Source organism: Bubalus kerabau, chromosome 20 (assembly GCF_029407905.1).
Source record: "Bubalus kerabau isolate K-KA32 ecotype Philippines breed swamp buffalo chromosome 20, PCC_UOA_SB_1v2, whole genome shotgun sequence".
In the NCBI taxonomy this organism is placed as follows: Eukaryota; Metazoa; Chordata; class Mammalia; order Artiodactyla; family Bovidae; genus Bubalus; species Bubalus kerabau.
Genome location: NC_073643.1, coordinates 2,460,368 through 2,479,923, shown reverse-complemented (window position 1 = coordinate 2,479,923; position 19,556 = coordinate 2,460,368). Strand labels below are relative to the sequence as shown.

The 19,556-nt window shown below is 39.1% G+C and overlaps 1 protein-coding gene across 1 annotated transcript in view; it reads left to right on the top strand.

Moving 5' to 3' along the window:
- The window catches only part of LANCL2 (LanC like glutathione S-transferase 2), an 85,464-nt gene that overhangs the window by 24,469 nt on the left and 41,439 nt on the right, over positions 1–19,556 (top strand). The window contains exon 2 of the mRNA XM_055558514.1: positions 2,135–2,252. Coding sequence (XP_055414489.1) covers positions 2,135–2,252 — 118 coding nt within the window. The remainder of the gene's footprint in view (positions 1–2,134; positions 2,253–19,556) is intronic.

Here is a 19,556-nt window from a genome sequence, read left to right as displayed (position 1 = left end):
CCTGCCTTCAGTCTTTCCCAGCATCAGCGTCTTTTCCAAGGAGTTGGCTCTTTGAAGCGGGTAACCAAAGTATTGGGGCTTCAGCTTCAGCATCAGTCCTTCCAATGAATGTTCAGGGTTGATTTCCTTTAGGATTGACTGGTTTGATCTCCTCACTGTCCAAGGGACTCTCAAGAGTCTTCTCTTCAGCACCACAGTTCTAAGGCATCTCTTTGGAGCTCACCCTTTTTTACTGTTCAGCTCTCACATCCATACATGACTACTGGAAAGCTACCATAGCTTTGACTATATGGACCTTTGTTGCAAAGTGAAGTCTTTGGACTGTAAATAAATCTCTCTGTGATAAGACCAGGCTCCTTTGTCTTCAGTTCTATGACTGGGAAGTGTCTTCCTGCTCCAGACTCTCATCCCCTTTGAAATGTACACATATCTCTCTAGGTTTAAGTAAATCTCTCTGGGGCTTTCATAGTTGTAACGTAATTCTAACGTTGCTTTTAGTCCAGAATCCCAAATTTCAGTAAAATTTGGCCTGAAAGCACTAACTGTCCAGTAACATGAAAGTAACTTCCCTGTAGCCTCGCAGAGGGATGTTTCTTGATGATAAAGCCTGTCAAGAAGACATAATAGTCCTAATTTGTCTGTGCCAAATAATAGAACTGTAAGTACACTGCTGCTGCTGCTGCTGCTAAGTCGCTTCAGTCATGTCCGACTCTGTGCGACCCCATAGACAGCAGCCCACTAGGCTCCTCTGTCCCTGAGATTCTCCAGGCAAGAACACTGGAGTGGGTTGCCATTTCCTTCTCCAATGCATGAAAGTGAAAAGTGAAAGTGAAGTCACTCAGTCATGCCCGACTCTTAGCGACCCCATGGACTGCAGCCTACCAGGCTCCTCTGTCCATGGTATTTTCCAGGCAAGAGTACTGGAGTGGGGTGCCATTGCCTTCTCCCGTAAGTACACTAAAGGGGGGCAAAAAGAGAATTACAATTACACCTCAGTGATTGATGTAGTGACTAGAGTTTTTAAAAATCATCAAAGGCAGAAAAATCTGGACAACACTGTCAACTACATGTTTAAGAATATTGATGTGGGATTTTCCTGGTGATCCATTGATTAAGAACCTGCTTGCTAGTGCAAAGGAAAGGGTTCCATCTCTGGTCAGGGAAGATCCCACATGTTGTGGGGCAGTTAATCCTGCGTGCCACAACTACTGAATCCGGGCTCTAGAGCCCATTCTCTGCAACAAGAGAAACCCACAATGAGGAGCCTGTGCACAGCGACTAGAGAGTAGCTTCTGCTCGCCACAGCCAGAGAAAGCCCATGCACAGTGACAAAGACCCAGTACAGCCAAAAATAAATAAAATTTTTTAAGAATTACTGATAAATTTCCTTTGAGAAAGATCACCAGCACTCAGTAAGAATATCTGCTTCCTTAGCTCCTAGCAGCCTTGGAACTTAATATTTTATTATTTGTTAATCTGATAGTATTTGTATTTATTTTCAATTCGTTAATTGCTAAGTGATTGAAAATGTTTGCATATGCTTGCAATTTGATTTTTTCTTTTTGTAAGGTATGTTGATAATTTTATGTGTATTTCCATATTGTTACATAGCCTACTTTTATTTATAATATTTTATATTGTACATATTCCTCCCTTGTCATTTGACTTTTAAACCATCTTATGTTCTTTAACTTAAAATGTTTGTGTAGTCAAATCCATCTCTTTACTCTTTTTTTGTTTTGTTTTTTTCTTTGATTTTTGCAGCTTATTTTTTGTGATCCTACTTGTTACTTAGAATCCATATAGGGCATGCTCTTATTTTAAAACTTAACCTCGTAAAAACAAGGTAGACTCGCTCCAACCAATGAATCATTGAAATGGGCCAGGTATTATAATTTCCATCTGTTTGTTTTTACAACTTAGACTGTTAGTTGAAGTGTTTGAAGTGAAGTGAAGTGAAAGTCACTCAGTTATGTCCAACTCTTTGCGCCCCATGGACTATATAGTCCATGGAATTCTCCAGGCCAGAATACTGGGGTGGGTAGCTTTTCCCTTCTCCAGGGAATCTTCCCAATCACTGCAACATTATCCTGGTCTTCTGTAATTTAATATTATGTCTTCTTTTGGTTGTCAGATTATTAATAACTTCACAAGACGGATCCAGACCAAAATTAAAGATCTTCTACAGCAAATGGAAGAAGGGCTGAAGACAGCTGATCCACATGATTGCTCTGCTTATACTGGTTGGACAGGTAAGTCTATGGGATATAATAATTGATACGTTTTATTTTTGAATTATGAGGTGTAAGACTTGGATCTGAATTTTTTTTCTTTTAAAGTGATAACGTTTAATACCTTATAAAAAGAAGTTTTGAACTATCTTCATTGATGATATGCTTTGTAATTTTTTTTTTAATTTATTTAAAAAAAAAATCTAGCATAACAGGTTCTAGATTCATCCACCCCACTGGAACGGACACAAATTCATTCTTATTTATGGCTGAATTATATTCTATTGTATATATGTACCATATCTTCTTTATCCATTCTTCTGTTAATGAACATCTAAGTTGCTTCCTTGTCCAAGCTGTTGTAAATAGTACTGCTGTGAACACAGGTACATGTGTCTTTTTGAATTATGGTTTTCTTAAATATATGCCCAGTGGTGGTGTTGGTGGTTCATATGGTAGATTTATTCCCAGTTTATTAAGGAATCTCTGTTCTCCATAGTAACTGTATCAGTTTACATTCCCACCAACAGTGCAAGAGGGCTCCCTTCTCTCCACATCCTCTCCAGCATTTATTGTTTTTACAGTCTTGGATGTTGGCCGTTCTGACTGGTGTGAGGTGATGCCTCATTGTAGTTTTGATTTGCATTTCTCCAATGATTAGCATGTGTTTATTGGCCATCTGGATGTCTTCTTTGGAGAAATGTCTGTTTAGGCCTTCTGCCCAGTTTTTGATGGGGCTTTGTTTTTCTGATATTGAACTATATGAGCTGCTTATATATTTTGGAGATTAGTCTTTTGTCAGTTATTACATTTGTAGTTATTTTCTCCCATTCTCAGGATTGTCTTTTAATCTTCTTTATTTTTTCCTTTGCTGTGCAAAAAGCTTGTAAATTTAATGATGTCCCACTTGTGTGTGGTTTTTTTTTTTAATTTCCATTACATTGATCTCATCAAAAAGTGTATTGCCTATGTTTTCCTCTAAGAGTTTTATAGTTTCTGGCCTTACTATTTAAGTCTTTAATCCATTTTGAGTTTATTTTTGTGTGTGATGTTAGGAGGTGTTCTAGTTTCATTCTTTTGCATGTAGCTGTCCAGTTTTCCCAGCACTGTTTATTGAAGAGACTTTCTTTTCTCCAGTGTATGTTCTTGCCTCTGTTGTCACAGACAAGGTGCTCATAGGTGCGTGGGTTTATCTCTGTGGTCTCTGTCCTGCTCCATTGGTCTGTATTTCTATTTTTGTGCAAGTACCACACTGTCTTGATGACTGTAGCTTTGCAGTAAAGCCTAAAGTAAGGAAAGTTAAGTCCTCCAGCTCCATTCTTCTTTCTCAAGATTGCTTTGGCTATTGGGAGTCTTTTATTACCAATAGCTCTGAAAAGAAGAGAAGCAAAAAGCAAAGGAGAAAAGGAAAGATATTCCCATCTGAATGCAGAATTCCAAAGAATAGCATGAAGAGATAAAAAAGCCTTCCTCAGCGATCAATGCAAGAAATAGAGGAAGACAACAAAATGGGAAAGACTAGAGATCTCTTCAAGAAAATTAGAGATACCAAGGGAACATTTCATGCAAAGATGGGTTCGATAAAGGACAGAAATGGTATGGACCTAATAGAAGCAGAAGATATTAAGAAGAGGTGGCAAGAGTACACAGAACTGTACAAAAAAGATCTTCATGACCTAGATAATCATGATGGTGTGATCACTCAGCTAGAGCCAGACATCCTGAAATGTGAAGTCAAGTGGGCCTTAGGAAGCATTACTGCAAACAAAGCTAGTGAAGGTGATGGAATTCCAGTTGAGCTATTTCAAATCCTAAAAGATGATGCTGTGAAAGTGCTGCACTCAATATGCCAGCAAATTTGGAAAACTCAGCAGTGGCCACAGGACTGGAAAATGGAAAAGGTCAGTTTTCATTCCAATTCCAAAGAAAGGCAATGCCAAAGAATACTCAAACTACTGCACAATTGTACTCATCTCATATGCTAGTAAAGTAATGCTCAAAATTCTCCAAACCAGACTTCAGCAATACATGAACCATGAAATTCCAGATGTTCAAGCTGGTTTTAGAAAAGGCAGAGGAACCAGAGATCAAATTGCCAACATCCGCTCAATCATCGAAAAAGCAAGAGAGTTTCAGAAAAACATCTATTTGTGCTTTATTGACTATGCCAAAGCCTTGACCGTGTGGATCACAATAAACTGTGGAAAATTCTGAAAGAGATGGGAATACCAGATCATCTGACCTGCCTCTTGAGAAACCTATATGCAGGTCAGGAAGCAAGAGTTAGAACTGGACGTGGAACAACAGACTGATTCCAAATAGGAAAAGGAGTATGTCAAGGCTGTATATTGTCATCCTGCTTATTTAACTTATATGCAGAGTACATCATGAGAAACGAGCTGGAAGAAACACAAGCTGGAATCAAGATTGCTGGGAGAAATATCAATAACCTCACATATGCAGATGACACCACCCTTATGGCAGAAAGTGAAGAGTAACTAAAAAGCCTCTTGAAGAAAGTGAAAGAGGAGAGTGAAAAAGTTGAATTAAAGCTCAACATTCAGAAAACTAAGATCATGGCTTCTGGTCTCATCACTTCATGTGAAATAGATGAGGAAACAGTGTCAGACTTTATTTTTCTGGGCTCCAAAATCACTGCAGATGGTGATTGCAGCCATGACATTAAAAGATGCTTACTCCTTGGAAGGAAAGTTATGACCAACCTAGATAGCATATTGAAAAGCAGAGACATTACTTTGCCAACAAAGGTCCGTCTAGTCAAGGCTATGGTTTTTCCAGTAGTCATGTATGGATATGAGAGTTGGACTATGAAGAAAGCTGAGCTCCGAAGAATTGATGCTTTTGAACTGTGGTGTTGGAGAAGACTCTTGAGAGTCCCTTGGACTGCAAGAAGATCCAGCCAGTCCATTCTAAAGGAGATCAGTCCTGGGTGTTCATTGGAAGGACTGATGTCGAAGCTGAAACTCCAGTACTTTGGCCATCTGATTCAAAGAGTTGACTCATTGGAAAAGACCCTAATGCTGGGAAGGATTGAAGTGGGAGGAGAAGGGGATGACAGAGGATGAGATGGTTGGATGGCATCACTGACTCGATGGACATGGCTTTGGGTAGACTCTGGGACTTGGTGGTGGACAGGGAGGCCTGGTGTGTTGCGATTCATGGGGTGCAAAGAGTCGGACACAACTGAGAGACTTAACTGAATTGTATTTCCATACAAATTGTGAAATTTTCTGTTCTAGTTCTTTGAAAAATACCATTGATATTTTGATAGGGGTTGCATTAGATCTGTAAATTGCTCTGTGTAGTATTGTCATTTTCACAGTATTAATTCTCCAATCCAAGAACATGGTATATCTCTGCATCTGTTTGTGTCATCTTTGATTTCTTTCATCAGCTTCTTATAATTTTTTACATACTGGTCTTTTGTCTCTTTAGGTAGGTTTAGTCCTAGGTATTTTATTCTTTTTGTTCAATGGTGAATGGGATTGTTTCCCTAATTTCTCTTTCTGGTTTTTCATTGTTAGTGTATAGAAATGCAAGGGATATCAGTGTATTAGTTTTGTGTTTTGTGACTTTAGTATGTTCATTGATTAGCTCTAGTAATTTTCTTGTGACATCTTTACAGTTTTCTATGTAAAGAATCATGTCATCTGCAAACAATGAGACTTCTACTACCTCTTTTCCAGTCTGGATTCCTTTTATTTGTTTTTTTCCTCTGATTGCTATGGCTAAGACGTCTAAAACTTTCAGTTTTTCACCATTAAGAATAATGTTTGCTGTAGGTTTGTCACATATGGACTTTATTATTTTGAGGTATGTTCCATCTATGCCTATTTTCTGGAGATTATTTTTTTTTTTTATCATAAATGGGTGTTGAATTTTGTTGAAAACTTGCTCTGAATCTATTGAGATGATCATGCAGTTTTTTTTTTCCCCTAACAATTTGTTAATATGGTATATCACATTGACTGATTTGTGATACTGAAGAATCCTTGCATGCCTGGAATAAACACCCCTTGATCATGATATATGAACCTTTTCATGTGTTGTTGGATTCTGTTTTCTAGAATTTTGTTGAGGATTTTTACATCTAATTTGTCAATGATATTGGCCTTTAATTTTCTTTTCTTGTGGCAGCTTTGTCTGGTTTTGGTATGAGGTTGATGGTGGCCTTGTAGAACGAGTTCTAGAAGAGTTTGAGCAGGATAAGTGTTAGCTCTTCTCTGAATTTTTGGTAGAATTCACCTGTGAAGCCATCTGGCCATGAGCTTTTGTTTGTTGGAAGATTTTTGGTTACAGTTTCAATTTCTGTGTCTGTAATTGGCCTGTTCGTATTTTCTATTTCTTCTGTTTCAATCTTGGAAGGTTATACTTTTCTAAGAATATGTCCATATCTTCCTGGTTGTTTATTTTATTGCCATATAGTTGCTGGTAGTAATCTCCATGATTAATTTCTGCACTGCATGTTGTAACTTCTCCTTTTTCATTTCTAATTCTGTTGATTTGAGTCTTCTCCCTTTTTTTCTTAATGAGTTTGGCTAATGGTTTGTCAATTTTTTTTATCATTTAATGAAGAGGCTTTTAGTTTTATTGCTCATTGTTTTTGTCACCTTTATTTCTTTTTAATTTATTTCTGGTCCGATCTTCATGATTTCTTTCCTTCTACTAACTTTGGGGTTTTTTTTTTGTTCTTTTTCTAGTTGCTTTAGGTGTAGGGTTAAGTAGTTTATTTGAATTTTCTCTTGTTTCTTGAGATAGGATTGTATTGCTATAAACTTGCCTCTTAGCACAGCTTTTACTGCATCCCATAGGTTTTGAGTTGTCACGTTTTCATTGTCATTTGCTTTTAAGTATTTTTTGATCTTCTCTTTGGATTTTTTCAGTGACCTCTTCATTACTCAGAAGCATTTTGTTTAGCCTATATTTGTTTGTGATTTTTATAGGTTTTTTTCCCCTTGTAGTTCACATCTAATTTTATAGCATTATGGTCAAAAACATCTTGAGATGATTCCAGTTTTTAAAATTTACCAAAGCTTGATTTGTGACCCAAGATGTGATATATCCTGGAGAATGTTCAGGAAAAAAGTGAGAAAAAAGTGAAATCTACTGTTTTTTGATGAAGTGCCCTGTGGATATCAGTTAGGTCCAACTAGTCCAATATGTCATTTAAAGCTCGTGTTTCCTTATTAATTTTCTGTCTAGATGGTCTGTCCATTGGTGTGAGTGGTTAAAGCCTCCCACTATTATTGAGTTACTGTCGATTTCCCCTTTGATTGTTAGCTTTTGCCTATGTATTGCGGTGCTTCAATGTTGGGTGGATATATATTTATAATTGTTATATCTTGTTCTTGGATTGAACCTTTGATCATGATGTGGTGTCCTTCCTTGTGTCTTGTAATGGTGTGTATTTTAAAGCCCATTTTATCTGATATGAACATTGTTACTCCCACTTTCTTTTGTTTTCAATTTGCATGGAATATCTTTTCCAGCCCCTCACTTTCAGTCTGTATGTGTCTCTAGGTCTGAGGTTATTCTCTTGTGAACAGCATATATAAGGGTCTTGTTTTTGTGTCCATTCAGCTAATCTGTGTGTTTTGTTTGAAGCATTTAATCTGTTTACATTTATGGTTATTATTGATATATATGATCCTATTACCGTGTACTTTTTTCTTTTGGGTTTGTTTCTGTAGGGCTTTTCTTTCTCTTGTGTTTCCTATCTAGAGAAGTTCTCTTACCATTTGTTAAAGCCGGTTTGGTGGTGCTGAATTCTCATCACTTTTGCTTCTGTAAAGCTTTTGATATCTCCTTTGGATCTGATGAGAATCTTGCTGGATAGAGTAATGTTGGTTGTAGGTTTTTTCCCTTTCATCACTTTTAAGTATATCCTGCTACTCCCTCTGACTTGTAGAGTTTCTGTTGAAAGATCAGCTGTTAACCTTACAGGGATCCCCTTGTATGTTATTTATTGCTTTTTCCTTGCTGCTTTTAATATTTTTTCATTGTGTTTAATTTTCATTAGTTTGAATAATATGTGTCCTGGTGTGTTTCTCCTTGGGTTTATCCTTTATAAGATTCCCTGGTCTCCTTGGACTTGGGTAGCTATTTCCTTTCCCATGTTGGGAAGTTTTTGACTATAATATTCTGAAATATTTTCTCATACCCTTTCTTTTTCTCTTCTTCTTCTGGGATGCCTATAATTTGAATATTGGTGCACTAAATATTGTCCCAGAGTTCTCTGGAGTGTTGCTATTTCTTTAATTTTTTTCCTTTGTCCTATTCTGCTTCAGTTATTTCCACCATTCTATATTCAAGCTCACTTATCTGTTCTTCTGCCTCAGTTATTCTGCTGTTGGTTCCCTCCAGAGTATTTTGAGTCTCAGTTATTGTGTTGTTCGCTGTTGGCTTTCTATTCTTTATTTCTTCTAGGTCGTTGGTAAACATTTTTCATATATTCTAGATCTGTGTTTCATTCTATTTATCTGTGCATCCATTTTGTTACCAAGATTTTGGATATCTTTACTATCATTGCACTGAATTCTTTTTCAGGAAGACTACCTATTTTTCATTTGTTTGGTCTTGTGGGTTTTTACCATTTTCGTTTATCTGCTTCACGTTTCTCTTTCTTTTCATTTTGTTTAATTTATTGCTTTTGAGGTCGCCTTTTTGTAGGCTTGAAGGTAGTAGTTCCTCTCATTTGTCAGGGTTCCCCCCCATGTCTGGGGTTGGACCAATGACTTGTGAAGTTTCCTAGTGTTGGGGACCTGTGCCCGTGTTCTTGTTGTTGGTGGAACTGTGTTTTGTCTCCCTGAAGGGTAGTGCCATATCCAATAGTGTGTTTTGGGGTTTCTCTGGGCTTGTTATGGCTTTGGGCAGCCTGTCTGATCATGGGCAAGTGTGTGTTCCTATTTTGCTGAAGGTTTTGCTTGAGGTGTCTGGTAGTGAAGATTGCTTGCTTTTGAGTAAGGCTTGGTCTTAGTGTTGAGAGACCTTTGGAAGAGCTCTTGCTGATTAATGTTCCATGGTTGGGAGGTCTCTTGGTCCTGGGTCCTGTACTCAGGTCTCCCATCTCAGTGGTTAAGGCCCAACCCCTTAATGCAGCTCCAAAATGTCACAGGCCACACAGCACAGAACACAAAACCCCAAGACTAATGGTTAAACCACAGCCAAGAACATCCAGAGAAACTCACACACTTATATTGAGAAAAGAGCAAGAAAAAAAGAGATGAAAGAAAAAGAAAAACAGGAGTTGAAAACGAAGAGAGTTAATCAAGCCATTAAACAAATCTATATGTGAAAATCAATGCTAAAAACTAGACTAGCACAGTGGAGAAGGAAATGGCAACCCACTCCAGTATTTTTGTCTGGAGAATCCCAGTGACAGAGGAGCCTGGTGGGCTGCCGTCTATGGGGTTGTACAGGGTCAGACACGACTGAAGCAACTTAGCAGCCGCAGCAGCAGACTAGCACAAATACAAAGTAAAAAACATGGAAAAAATGTAATATAACTAAAGGGTACTGTAAAAACAGGAAAAAATAGAATGAATTCATTTAAAAATAAGATGTTTTAACAAAGGCAAAAGTAGTTCATAAAAAATAACAATTAAAGGTTTAATAAAGAAAGAACGTCATTAGAACAATATGAAAAAGAAAAAAATATATAGAGTGATAGCTAGAAGAATGTTGTACTAATTCCTTATTTTCCTCTTCACAGAGTGTGCTGTAGGCCATCTACCTACTCAGAAAGTCTTCCAACATTTCTGAAAAGGTCTTTGGACCTGTTGTGGACAGTGTAACGTCAGCTCAAACTCAGATTTTGCCTTACTCAGTAGTTGCTTTACTTGTTCCCAGAGTCCACAATTGCCCCGAAAGTCCACAATTTTGGGCTGATTGTAGGGATTTAATCTGCTGCACCTGCAGCTGTAAGAGCTGTTTTCCCTCTTTCTGTTGCTCACATGGCCCCTGGTTCTCTGCTCTGGTTTAGGCCCTGCCTCTGCTTGTAGGCCTCCCTCTCATGTCTGTTTTCCACCTAGACATGAGGGGACAAAAATAGCAGCTTATTGGGGCTCACTTGTTCAGTTGGACTGGGGAAAGGGAGGAGTACGGCAGACACATTTGGGGTGTGTGGGGAGTGCCTACTGAGGCTGAGATCTGCAGGAAGTCACCACACTCTAAGGAAGGTCATGCACTTCCCCAGGGGAATTGGCCTCAGGTTGTGGGTCCCCAGGCAGATCCAAGCTGCTCAGGCCTCCAGGAAGGTGTGGGCAGTGACCTGTGCCCACTCACAGGTTGGTGCCAGTTGTAACCCCTGTGGTCAAGACCATAGTGGCCTCCTATCTACCGCCTCTGGCCCCCACAGTGGCCTGGCAGCAGTCAAGTATCCCATGTTTCCCCCTCTGGTATCACAAACTGCAGTTGCGTCTATTTCTGCATCTGGCTCTCCTGCCAGATTTTCTGTTTCTGGAGTCACTGACTGCTGCTGTCTCCTTTTCCCTCTGGCACTTGTGAAGATGGGGTCCTGCATTCCATGAGCATGGGGAGTTAGAGCTTTCCTGCAGCAGTGATCTCTTGCCTCTCTGGCAGGCCCAGGCTTTTCCCTGAACTCCCTTAGCTGTATCATACTAACCTCCTCAGAGTATCTTCATGGTAGTCAACCTCAGTCCTCTCCCTGGAGTCTGACCCTCAAAGCCTGAGCCTTCATACCCAGCCTCCACTCACTGTGGAGGCATTCAGGCCACTTCTCGACTGGGAAGGGCTGTTTGGCAAGATCTCTGTGGTGAATTATCTCGGTTTTGCCTTCTGACACTTGTTGCTGGATTCCCCTCTGAGAGTCCAAAGGTCCCCCTGACCCCTCCCATGAGGGGTTTCCAAGTGTGGGGGAACTTTTCCTCCTTCATGACTCCCTCCACAGGGTGCTGGTCCCCATCTCAAAATCCTTTGTCTCTTTCTTTATCTTTGTCCTTTGCTGTATCTCATTCTTATCTTAACTCAAAGATAAGATTGACTTATCTTTTTGGAAGTCTGTCTTCTGCTAGTGTTCAGAAGTTGTTCTGTAGAAGTTGTTGCACATGCAGATGAATTTTTGATGTGTTTGTTGGGGGAAAGGTGATCTCCCCATCTTACTCGTCTGCCATTGGAAGGCCTCCTGGACATTAATATTCTTAAACACTTGCCTACTAGTCCTGAGCCCTAACTGCTTCCATTCTGGGCCACATGTTCCTTCCAGGCCTGTAGTTTTATTTCTAAAGAAATTCTTTCTGCTTGAAGTTTAAATGTCATATGAAGTTAGTATGTCATTTTTGTAACATTAATTACCTGACCTAATATATGTCTGATTTTTTAAAATGTGTAATGAGAACAGACTTGCTCTAAGGTCTGTTTCTCTTTGTTTGCTTCTTTGTCTTTGTTCTTTGCAACAAGCTATATTTGTGTGACTTTTCTGGCCTTATAGTTATCAATGATTTAACCTTATGTTTGTACTCATTTAAATAATTTGTACACATAAAGATTTTGATTTTGATAATTATAATTAAACAAGCAACCAGTAGTAACACTTCACATCAAAAATCTTAATTTCAAAATCAGTTTGCCTTAACTAATCTTTATATTCTTTTTATTATTTTACCATGGTGTCATACATTATAATAGCTATCTAGGGAATATAAAAGAAATGAGACAGGCCTTGGTTTTTGTTGTTGTTGTTTTTTAATTATTTATTTTAGTTGGAAGCTAATTACAATATTGTAGTGGTTTTGCCATACATTCACATGAATCAGCCATGGGTGTACATGTGTCCCCATCCTGAACCCCTCTCCCACCTCCCTCCCCATCCCATCCCTCAGGGTCATCCCAGTGCACCGGCCCTGAGCACCCTGTCTCATACATCGAAACTGGACTGGCGGTCTGTTTCACATATGATAATATACATGTTTCAATGCTATTCTCTCAAATCATCCCACCCTTGCCTTCTCCCACAGAGTCCAAAAGTCTGTTCTTTACATCTGTGTCTGTTTTGCTGGACAGACCTTGTTTTGAGGGATTAGAAACACAGTATGATTAGTGTTAATGGCAATTCACATGTAAATTTTTAGTATTTTCTTGCTAAATTTTTATAGTTTAATCAGTAAACAGTATGGACACAAGTGTAATGTTGGAGTTGCCAGGAACTGGTACTTGTTTTTCAAGTGACACCCAAATATGATGGCCATGATCTCTGTATTTGTGTTTATATGTGTACTCATTTATGTTATGCTTGATTTATTATTTGCCTATTGTGACTACAATATTACATAGTGACAATAGAATTGAATTTTTCAAACTTTTATACCCAGACATAGAGCTAGTTCTCTTACAGAGCCAAAGAAATTTATCCTAAATATAAAGTTAAATAATTTTGGCTAACTTGAAGTAAAATACAAAGAATACAGTTATTTTGAAAGGAAAAATCAGTTGTTAGTAGCACAGGTTGCCCCCTATGAAGTCTTTTACTTAAAGCATTTCTTCTGTTTTAACTCCATTATTGTTAGACTCCAAATTGGCTATGCATCAGAATTATCTGAAGAGCTTTATAATAAACAGAGACTCCATTCCAGGACAGTTATATCAGGAACTCAGAGGGTATGATTCAAAGAATGATTGTTTTTAAAAATCCCCAATTGTTGTCATTTTGGGGGATCACTGAGAGTTATCATGGAAGTATTTGGCTTGAATGATTTCAAATAATATTTAGGGCTTTGGGGTTCATGTAGCAGTATGGAATCCACTTAGACCCATACCTCCCTGTCTTGTCTCCTAAAACTGTACAATATAAGAAGAATAATTGAACCATTCAAAATTTATCTCTTTAGCAAGATATGAGATAGAGAATATACACACATAATACAGGGTTAAAAACAAATACCATCCAGAATGACTATGGAAAGAGCATTGGTAGAGCAGGGGAAGAAAGACAAAGGATCCAGGGGTGGCAAAATCTGTCCTATGACTCCCCACAAGTGATTATTCCCAGCAGGAGTGAGACAGACCCTGAGGGGAAACTTGGAGGGCACATCTGTGTGAAAAGTGGGCAAGTAATGCTGGACAAAGCAGAGAAGAAAGGTATCTGGTTATATGGAGAACCTAGGTTTTATAGACTTTCTAACAAAGCACTATTCTGAAAAAGAGGATTAACTTAGAAAGCAGAAGCCGCATTCCTGGCGACACTGCTAATGTGTAGGAAGGAGGGAAACATCGATGGTAGGTGCCTCCTGAAACAAAAACGATGAGAGTCAGAGGAAGGCTGGGCGTCCAGAGTCATCATGTACTAAGTGAACTGTTCCTCACCTAAAAAGAAGATGACTTTCAGATGAAAGCCACTCTCACCATCTTCCTCTTCTAGAGAATCTTCCTATTAATATTTGATCCAGAAAAATCCATCTGTTTCAAATTTAAGAAAAAGATCAATTATTTACGTAATATTAGAAAAAATAGAAAATCAGAGTTTGTCAGCAGAAGAAAACATAGCAAGACATTTCTACTACAAGATGGAGAAAAAGTGCAGTGCCGGGGACCAGCCCCGGCTGATCCAGGGTATTCGAAGGAGAGACGGCTAGGCGAGGGTCAGGGAATAACTGCTTAATTACACTTTAATTAAGGATACAAAGAGTAATAGAATAAGGATAGCTCAGTGAAGAAATTCAGTGGAGAAAAGCGGCTGAAATAAGGATAGCTCTGTAGGAAAATTCAGTGGAGAAAAGAAGCTGAGTGGCTTGGTTTACGCGGAAAATCAATATAACCCGTGACACCAGGTTAGCTCTGACCACGGAGGCCGCAGGCGCCCTCTCGAATAGCGGAAGGTGCCCCACCTTAGACACCTTCTCGAGTGGGTCTTAGAAGCCCAGGCAAATAAATGGTCGCAGAGGACATCCACGCTCCAGATGGACGCTCAGCCGGAAGTTAAAGGGAAGAATGACATGGGGAGACCAAGTTTCAGTGAACAAGGCCCGCACTTTATTTTCCAAAGTAGTTTTTATACCTTAAGGTATGCATAGAGGATAATGGGGGAAGGGGTAGAGTCATGCAGCAAGCCAGGCTTTCTTCCTGCAAACTTATCATATGCAAAAGTTCAGGTGATTGACATCATCTTCTGGCCCGGAGGCCTGTTAACATTTTAAGAAACTTATCTTTCTCTAAAGGTGATTATTCCAAAGTCAGGCGCCAGCCTTCCAAAAAGCATTGGACAAAGCGGCATTTTACATTTCTATACACCCATTATATCAATCAATACACTGCCAAGGACACAGTAGGTAAGGAGTATGGAGACTTAGCAGCAAACATTGGCCCAACAAGTGAAAAACCCTTCACCAATACAATTTCTAATCAATCTTTTAACTACTCAAAGGAATCTGTGTTTAGGCAGTTTAGAACATCTCCTGCCTCTCACAATTGGGAGGCTCTGAACAATCACATGTGGCCGGAAAAACCCATTCAGGCAGGCTAGAGGATTTCCAAAGGAGTTTGTAGGTTGAAACACTGTCACATCCAAGAATTATTAACTGGAGCTGTAAGCTAACTCTCTTTTCAGAGAGAGGTAGTGGGGGACAGCCCCCCGTAAAGTCAGAGGTGTAGGTGAAAGCACAAAGCAGAAAGTAGGCAGACTCTGGTTTTGGGGGTAGATGCTCGAGAATTTCCAGGGGGACTCCTGAGGCTCGATCCCGCCTTTGCGTATGCCGAGCCTCCTTCCTCATGACCTTTGTCATGGGTGGAGTGCCTCACGCTGGCTCTCAGCAGTGATAGAATTCCAGTTGAGCTATTCCAGATCCTCACTCAATATGCAATATGCCGGCTCCCAGCAGTGCAGCACTTTTCAGCATTAATTTTGTAACTTAATTATGCAGTATATTCACAATGCAGAAATAATGGAACTCTGAGGAGAGATGGTAAGGCAGTAAGATGATGTAAAATGAGAATTGACCGAACTCAAAAAAGAGATTCAAGGAAAAGACAAAATCATGTCAGAAACGAGGACCAAATTGCAAGGAGTTGAAGAAAGAAGTGAAAATATAGGAATACATAAAAGGAAAAATAAAACAAGAAAAAAATTAAATCGAAGGAAAACTTTCAGTTTCTGCCTGACATATAAAGAGTTACTAATAAAAGTCACCACTTTGTCCTAAAAAGTTAAAAACTGAACAGACTGAAAAGTCAACAACTTTTCTATTTGTCATGTAATCCCAGTTTTCTGGATCCATCAGAAAATTGGGGTTACATGACAAATAGCTACACCTAAAATAGGAGCAATATTCAGGGAGATTCAGAAAATCACAATTTACTAGAGCAGAGACCTACAAAGGGAAATCACCACAGGAACCTAAACTGTAATTGATTAATGCCTGAAACTCACTGTAGGCAAATACGGGAAAGAAAAAAACTCCAGGAGGACCCAGTCATAGGGAGGCTTCCACACTTTTGTGATGTTAACTTCAGCAGTTATCCCAGGTCCTCACTGTGAATATTGGAGAAAAATCCCTGCATGCCTCTTGTGGGGTTGAGGGGCAAAGGAACCATTTTAAAATATTTCAGAGCATTCTGTTCTTAACAAGGCCAGCCTTCAGGAGAAATTATTTTATCAGAGCCTAACCTACTGGATCAGAAGCTAAGCTACCTGGGGAAAGTGTAATAGCCGACTCCAGCTCCCTCTGGCATCCTGTTCAACCTAAGGGGAGGAAGACATTGAGGCGTACTGATGGAGTTCATGGTCCAGGGGTGCATGTTCACTGGAACACTGAGACCTGCTCACACGACCATAGAATGCCTCCACTCCTGCACTCCTGACCACTCCATTACTGCAGGACTATTTGTTGCAGTTTCTTTTACCTATTACTTTGTCTACCTTTCAACAGAAAAATTGCTAGACATACTGAAAGGCAAAAACAAGCCAGTTTGAGGTGACTAAACAAACGTCAGGACCAGAACGAGATATGGAAGGAATGTTGGAATTACTGGACCAGGAATTTTTAAATACTATGATGATATGCTAAGGATTTTAATGAAAGGTAGACAACTTGAAGGAACCCATGGATAATGTAAGCAGAGAGGTGTAAATTCTAAGAATTGAACATAAATGCTAGAAATCAAATACACGGTAACAGATAAAGAATTCTCTACTAGACACAGCTAAGGAGAGAATCCTTAGCTTAAAGATACAGCAGAAGAAATTTACAACACTGAAAAAAGAAGAAAACAGAATATTCAAGAAATGGGAAACAATGACAAAAGGTTTAACATTTGTGAAATGGGAATACCAGAAAGAAAAGAAACAGAGAAAGGATCAGAAGCAATATTTGAAGCAATAATGACTAAGAATTTTTCCAAATTAATATGCACTAAACCACAGGTCTAGGAAGCTCAGAGAATACCAAACAGGATAAATACCAAAAACAAAGAACAAAAACCTGCATCTAGGCATTTAATATCCAAACTTCACAAAACCAAAGGTAAAAAAAATCTTGAAAGAGATACATGCATCCCAGTGTTCATCACAGCACTACTTATAATAGCCAGGACATGGAATCAACCTAAATGTCCACAACAGAGGGGTGGATAAAGAAGACGTGGGGCATATCTGGGCTTCCTTGGTAGCTCAGACAGTGAAAGAATCTGCCTGCAATGTGGGAAACCCAGGTTTGATCCCTGGGTCAGGGAAATCACCTGGAGAAGGGAATGACCGCCCATTCCAGTATTCTTGCCTGGAGAATTCTATGGACAGAGGAGCCTGGAGGCAGTATACAACGTAATTTACTCAGAAAAAGAATGAAATAATGCCATTTGCAGCAACTTATGGACCTAGAGATTGTCATACTGAGTGAAGTAAGTCAGGCAGAAAAAGACAAATACTGTATATCTCTTATATGTGGGATCTTAAAAAAGGGTACAAGTGAACTGATTTATGAAATAGAAATAGAGTCACAGATGTAGAAAACAAACTTCCAGTTACTAGTGGGGAAAGCAGGGAGCGAAAGATAATTTGGGAGAGTGGGATTGACACATACATACTAGTATATGTAAAATAGATAACTAATAACCACCTACTGTATAGCACAGAGCTTCCCTGCTGGCTCAGTGGTAAAGCATCCCTCTGCCAATGAAGGAGATGCGGGTTCAATCCCTGGGTCAGGAAGATCCCCTGAAAAAGAAAATGGCAATCCACTGCACCATTCTTGCCTGGGAAATCCCATGGACAGAGGAGCCTGGCAGGCCACAGTCCATGGGGTCACAAAGAGTTGGACACAGCTGAGCAACTGAGCACACATATAGTACAGGAAACCCTATTCAGTACTCTGTAAAGACCTAAATGGGAAAAGAATTGAAAAATGTATATACATATACATATATGTATATGTATAACGGATTCACTTTGCTTTACACCTGAAATAAACACAACACTGTAAATCAACTATACTCCAATAATATATATTTTTTAAACTCTTGGAAGAACATAAAGGAAAAAACTGCCCTATTATAGAGAAGCAAGGATCAGAATTACACCAGACTTCTTTTCAGCAACAATGTAAGCAAGGTAAGAGTGGAGTGAAATATTTCAAGTGTTGAGAGTTAAAAAAAAAAAAAAAATCCTAGAATTTTGTACCCTTTCAAATTATCCTTAAAAGTGAAGGAGGTGTAAAAACTTTCTCAAACAAAAATCCAGGAAATTTATTGCCATTTGACTTGATTTTCAAGAAATGGTAAACCAAGTCTTTGTGAGAAGGAAAATGGTATTAGTTAGCTACTTGTTGCTGTGCTTAGTCACTCAGATTTGTCTGACTCTTTGAGACCCTGTGGACTTCTTTGTCCATGGGGATTCTCCAGGCAAGAATACTGGAGTGGGTTGCCATGCCCTCCTTTGGGAGATCTTCCCAAGTCAGGGACCGAACCCAGGTCTCCCTCATTGCAGGTGGATTCTTTACCATCTGAGTCACCAGGAGTTACTAAAATAAGGAAGAGCTTTAGTATATGAATAAGTGAAGGTGAAATAAAAATTTTTATTTTTCTTATTCTCAAATGATCTAGCAGATCAAATTATTAGATTGATGCAAAAGTAATTGCAGTTGGAGCAAAAGTAATTGAGGTTCAAAAGTAATTGTGGTTGACTTTTGCATCAATGAACCGCAATTATTTTTGAACCAAGCACTTTTGAACCCCGCTTTTTTGCACCAACTGCAGTTACTTTTGCACCAACTTAATATATATTCAAATAACAGCAATGAATATATTTGTTACATAAGCATATATGTATGTTTATATATATGCACATATATATATATATTTATATGCACATATATATATTTTATATATATGCACATATATATATATATGATTATATATATGTTGTTGTGTCCAGCTCTTTGTGACCCAGTGGACTGCAGCACGCCAGCCTCCTTTGTCCTCCACTATCTCCTGGAGTTTGTTCAGATTCATGTCCATTGAGTCAGTGGTACTATCTAACCATCTCGTTCTCTGCTGCCCCCTCTCCTTTTGCCTTCAACCTTTCCCAGCATCGGTCATTTCCAATGAGTCATTTGTGTCAGCTGGCCAAAGTATTGGAGCTTCAGCATCAGTCCTTCCTATGAATATTGAGAATTGATTTGCTTTAGGATTGACAGGTTTGATGTCCTTGCAGTCCAGGGGACTCTCATGAGTCTTCTCTAGCACCACAATTTGAAAGCATTGATTCTTGATTCTTCAGTGCTCAACGTTCTTTATGGTCCAACTCTCATGTCTGTACATGACTGCTGGAAAAACCATAGCTTTAACTATACGGACCTTTGTCAGCAAAGTGATGCCTCTGCTTTTTAATATGTTGCCTAGGTTTGTCATAGCTTTCCTTCAAAGGAGCAAGTACCTCCTGCAGTCACCGTTCACACTGGTGATTTTGGAGCCCAAGAAAATAAAATCTGTCACTGCTTCCACTTTCCCCCCTTCTATTTGCCATGAAGTGTTGGGACCAGATGCCATGAGTTTAGATTTTTTAATACTGAGTTCCAAGCCAGCGTTTTCACTCTCTCACCCTTATCAAGAAGCTCTTCAGTTCTTCTATACTTTATGCCATTGGAGTGGGATCATCTGCACATCTGAGGTTGTTGATATTTCTCCCAGCAGTCTTGGTTCTACCTTATGATTCTTCCAGTCTGGCATTTCACATGATGTACTCTGCATATAAGTTAAGTAAACAAGGTGACAATGTACAGCCTTGTTGTCCTCCTTTCCCAATTTTGAACCAGTTTTCCATGTTCAGTTCTAACTGTTGCTTATTAATCTGCAAGAAGTGAG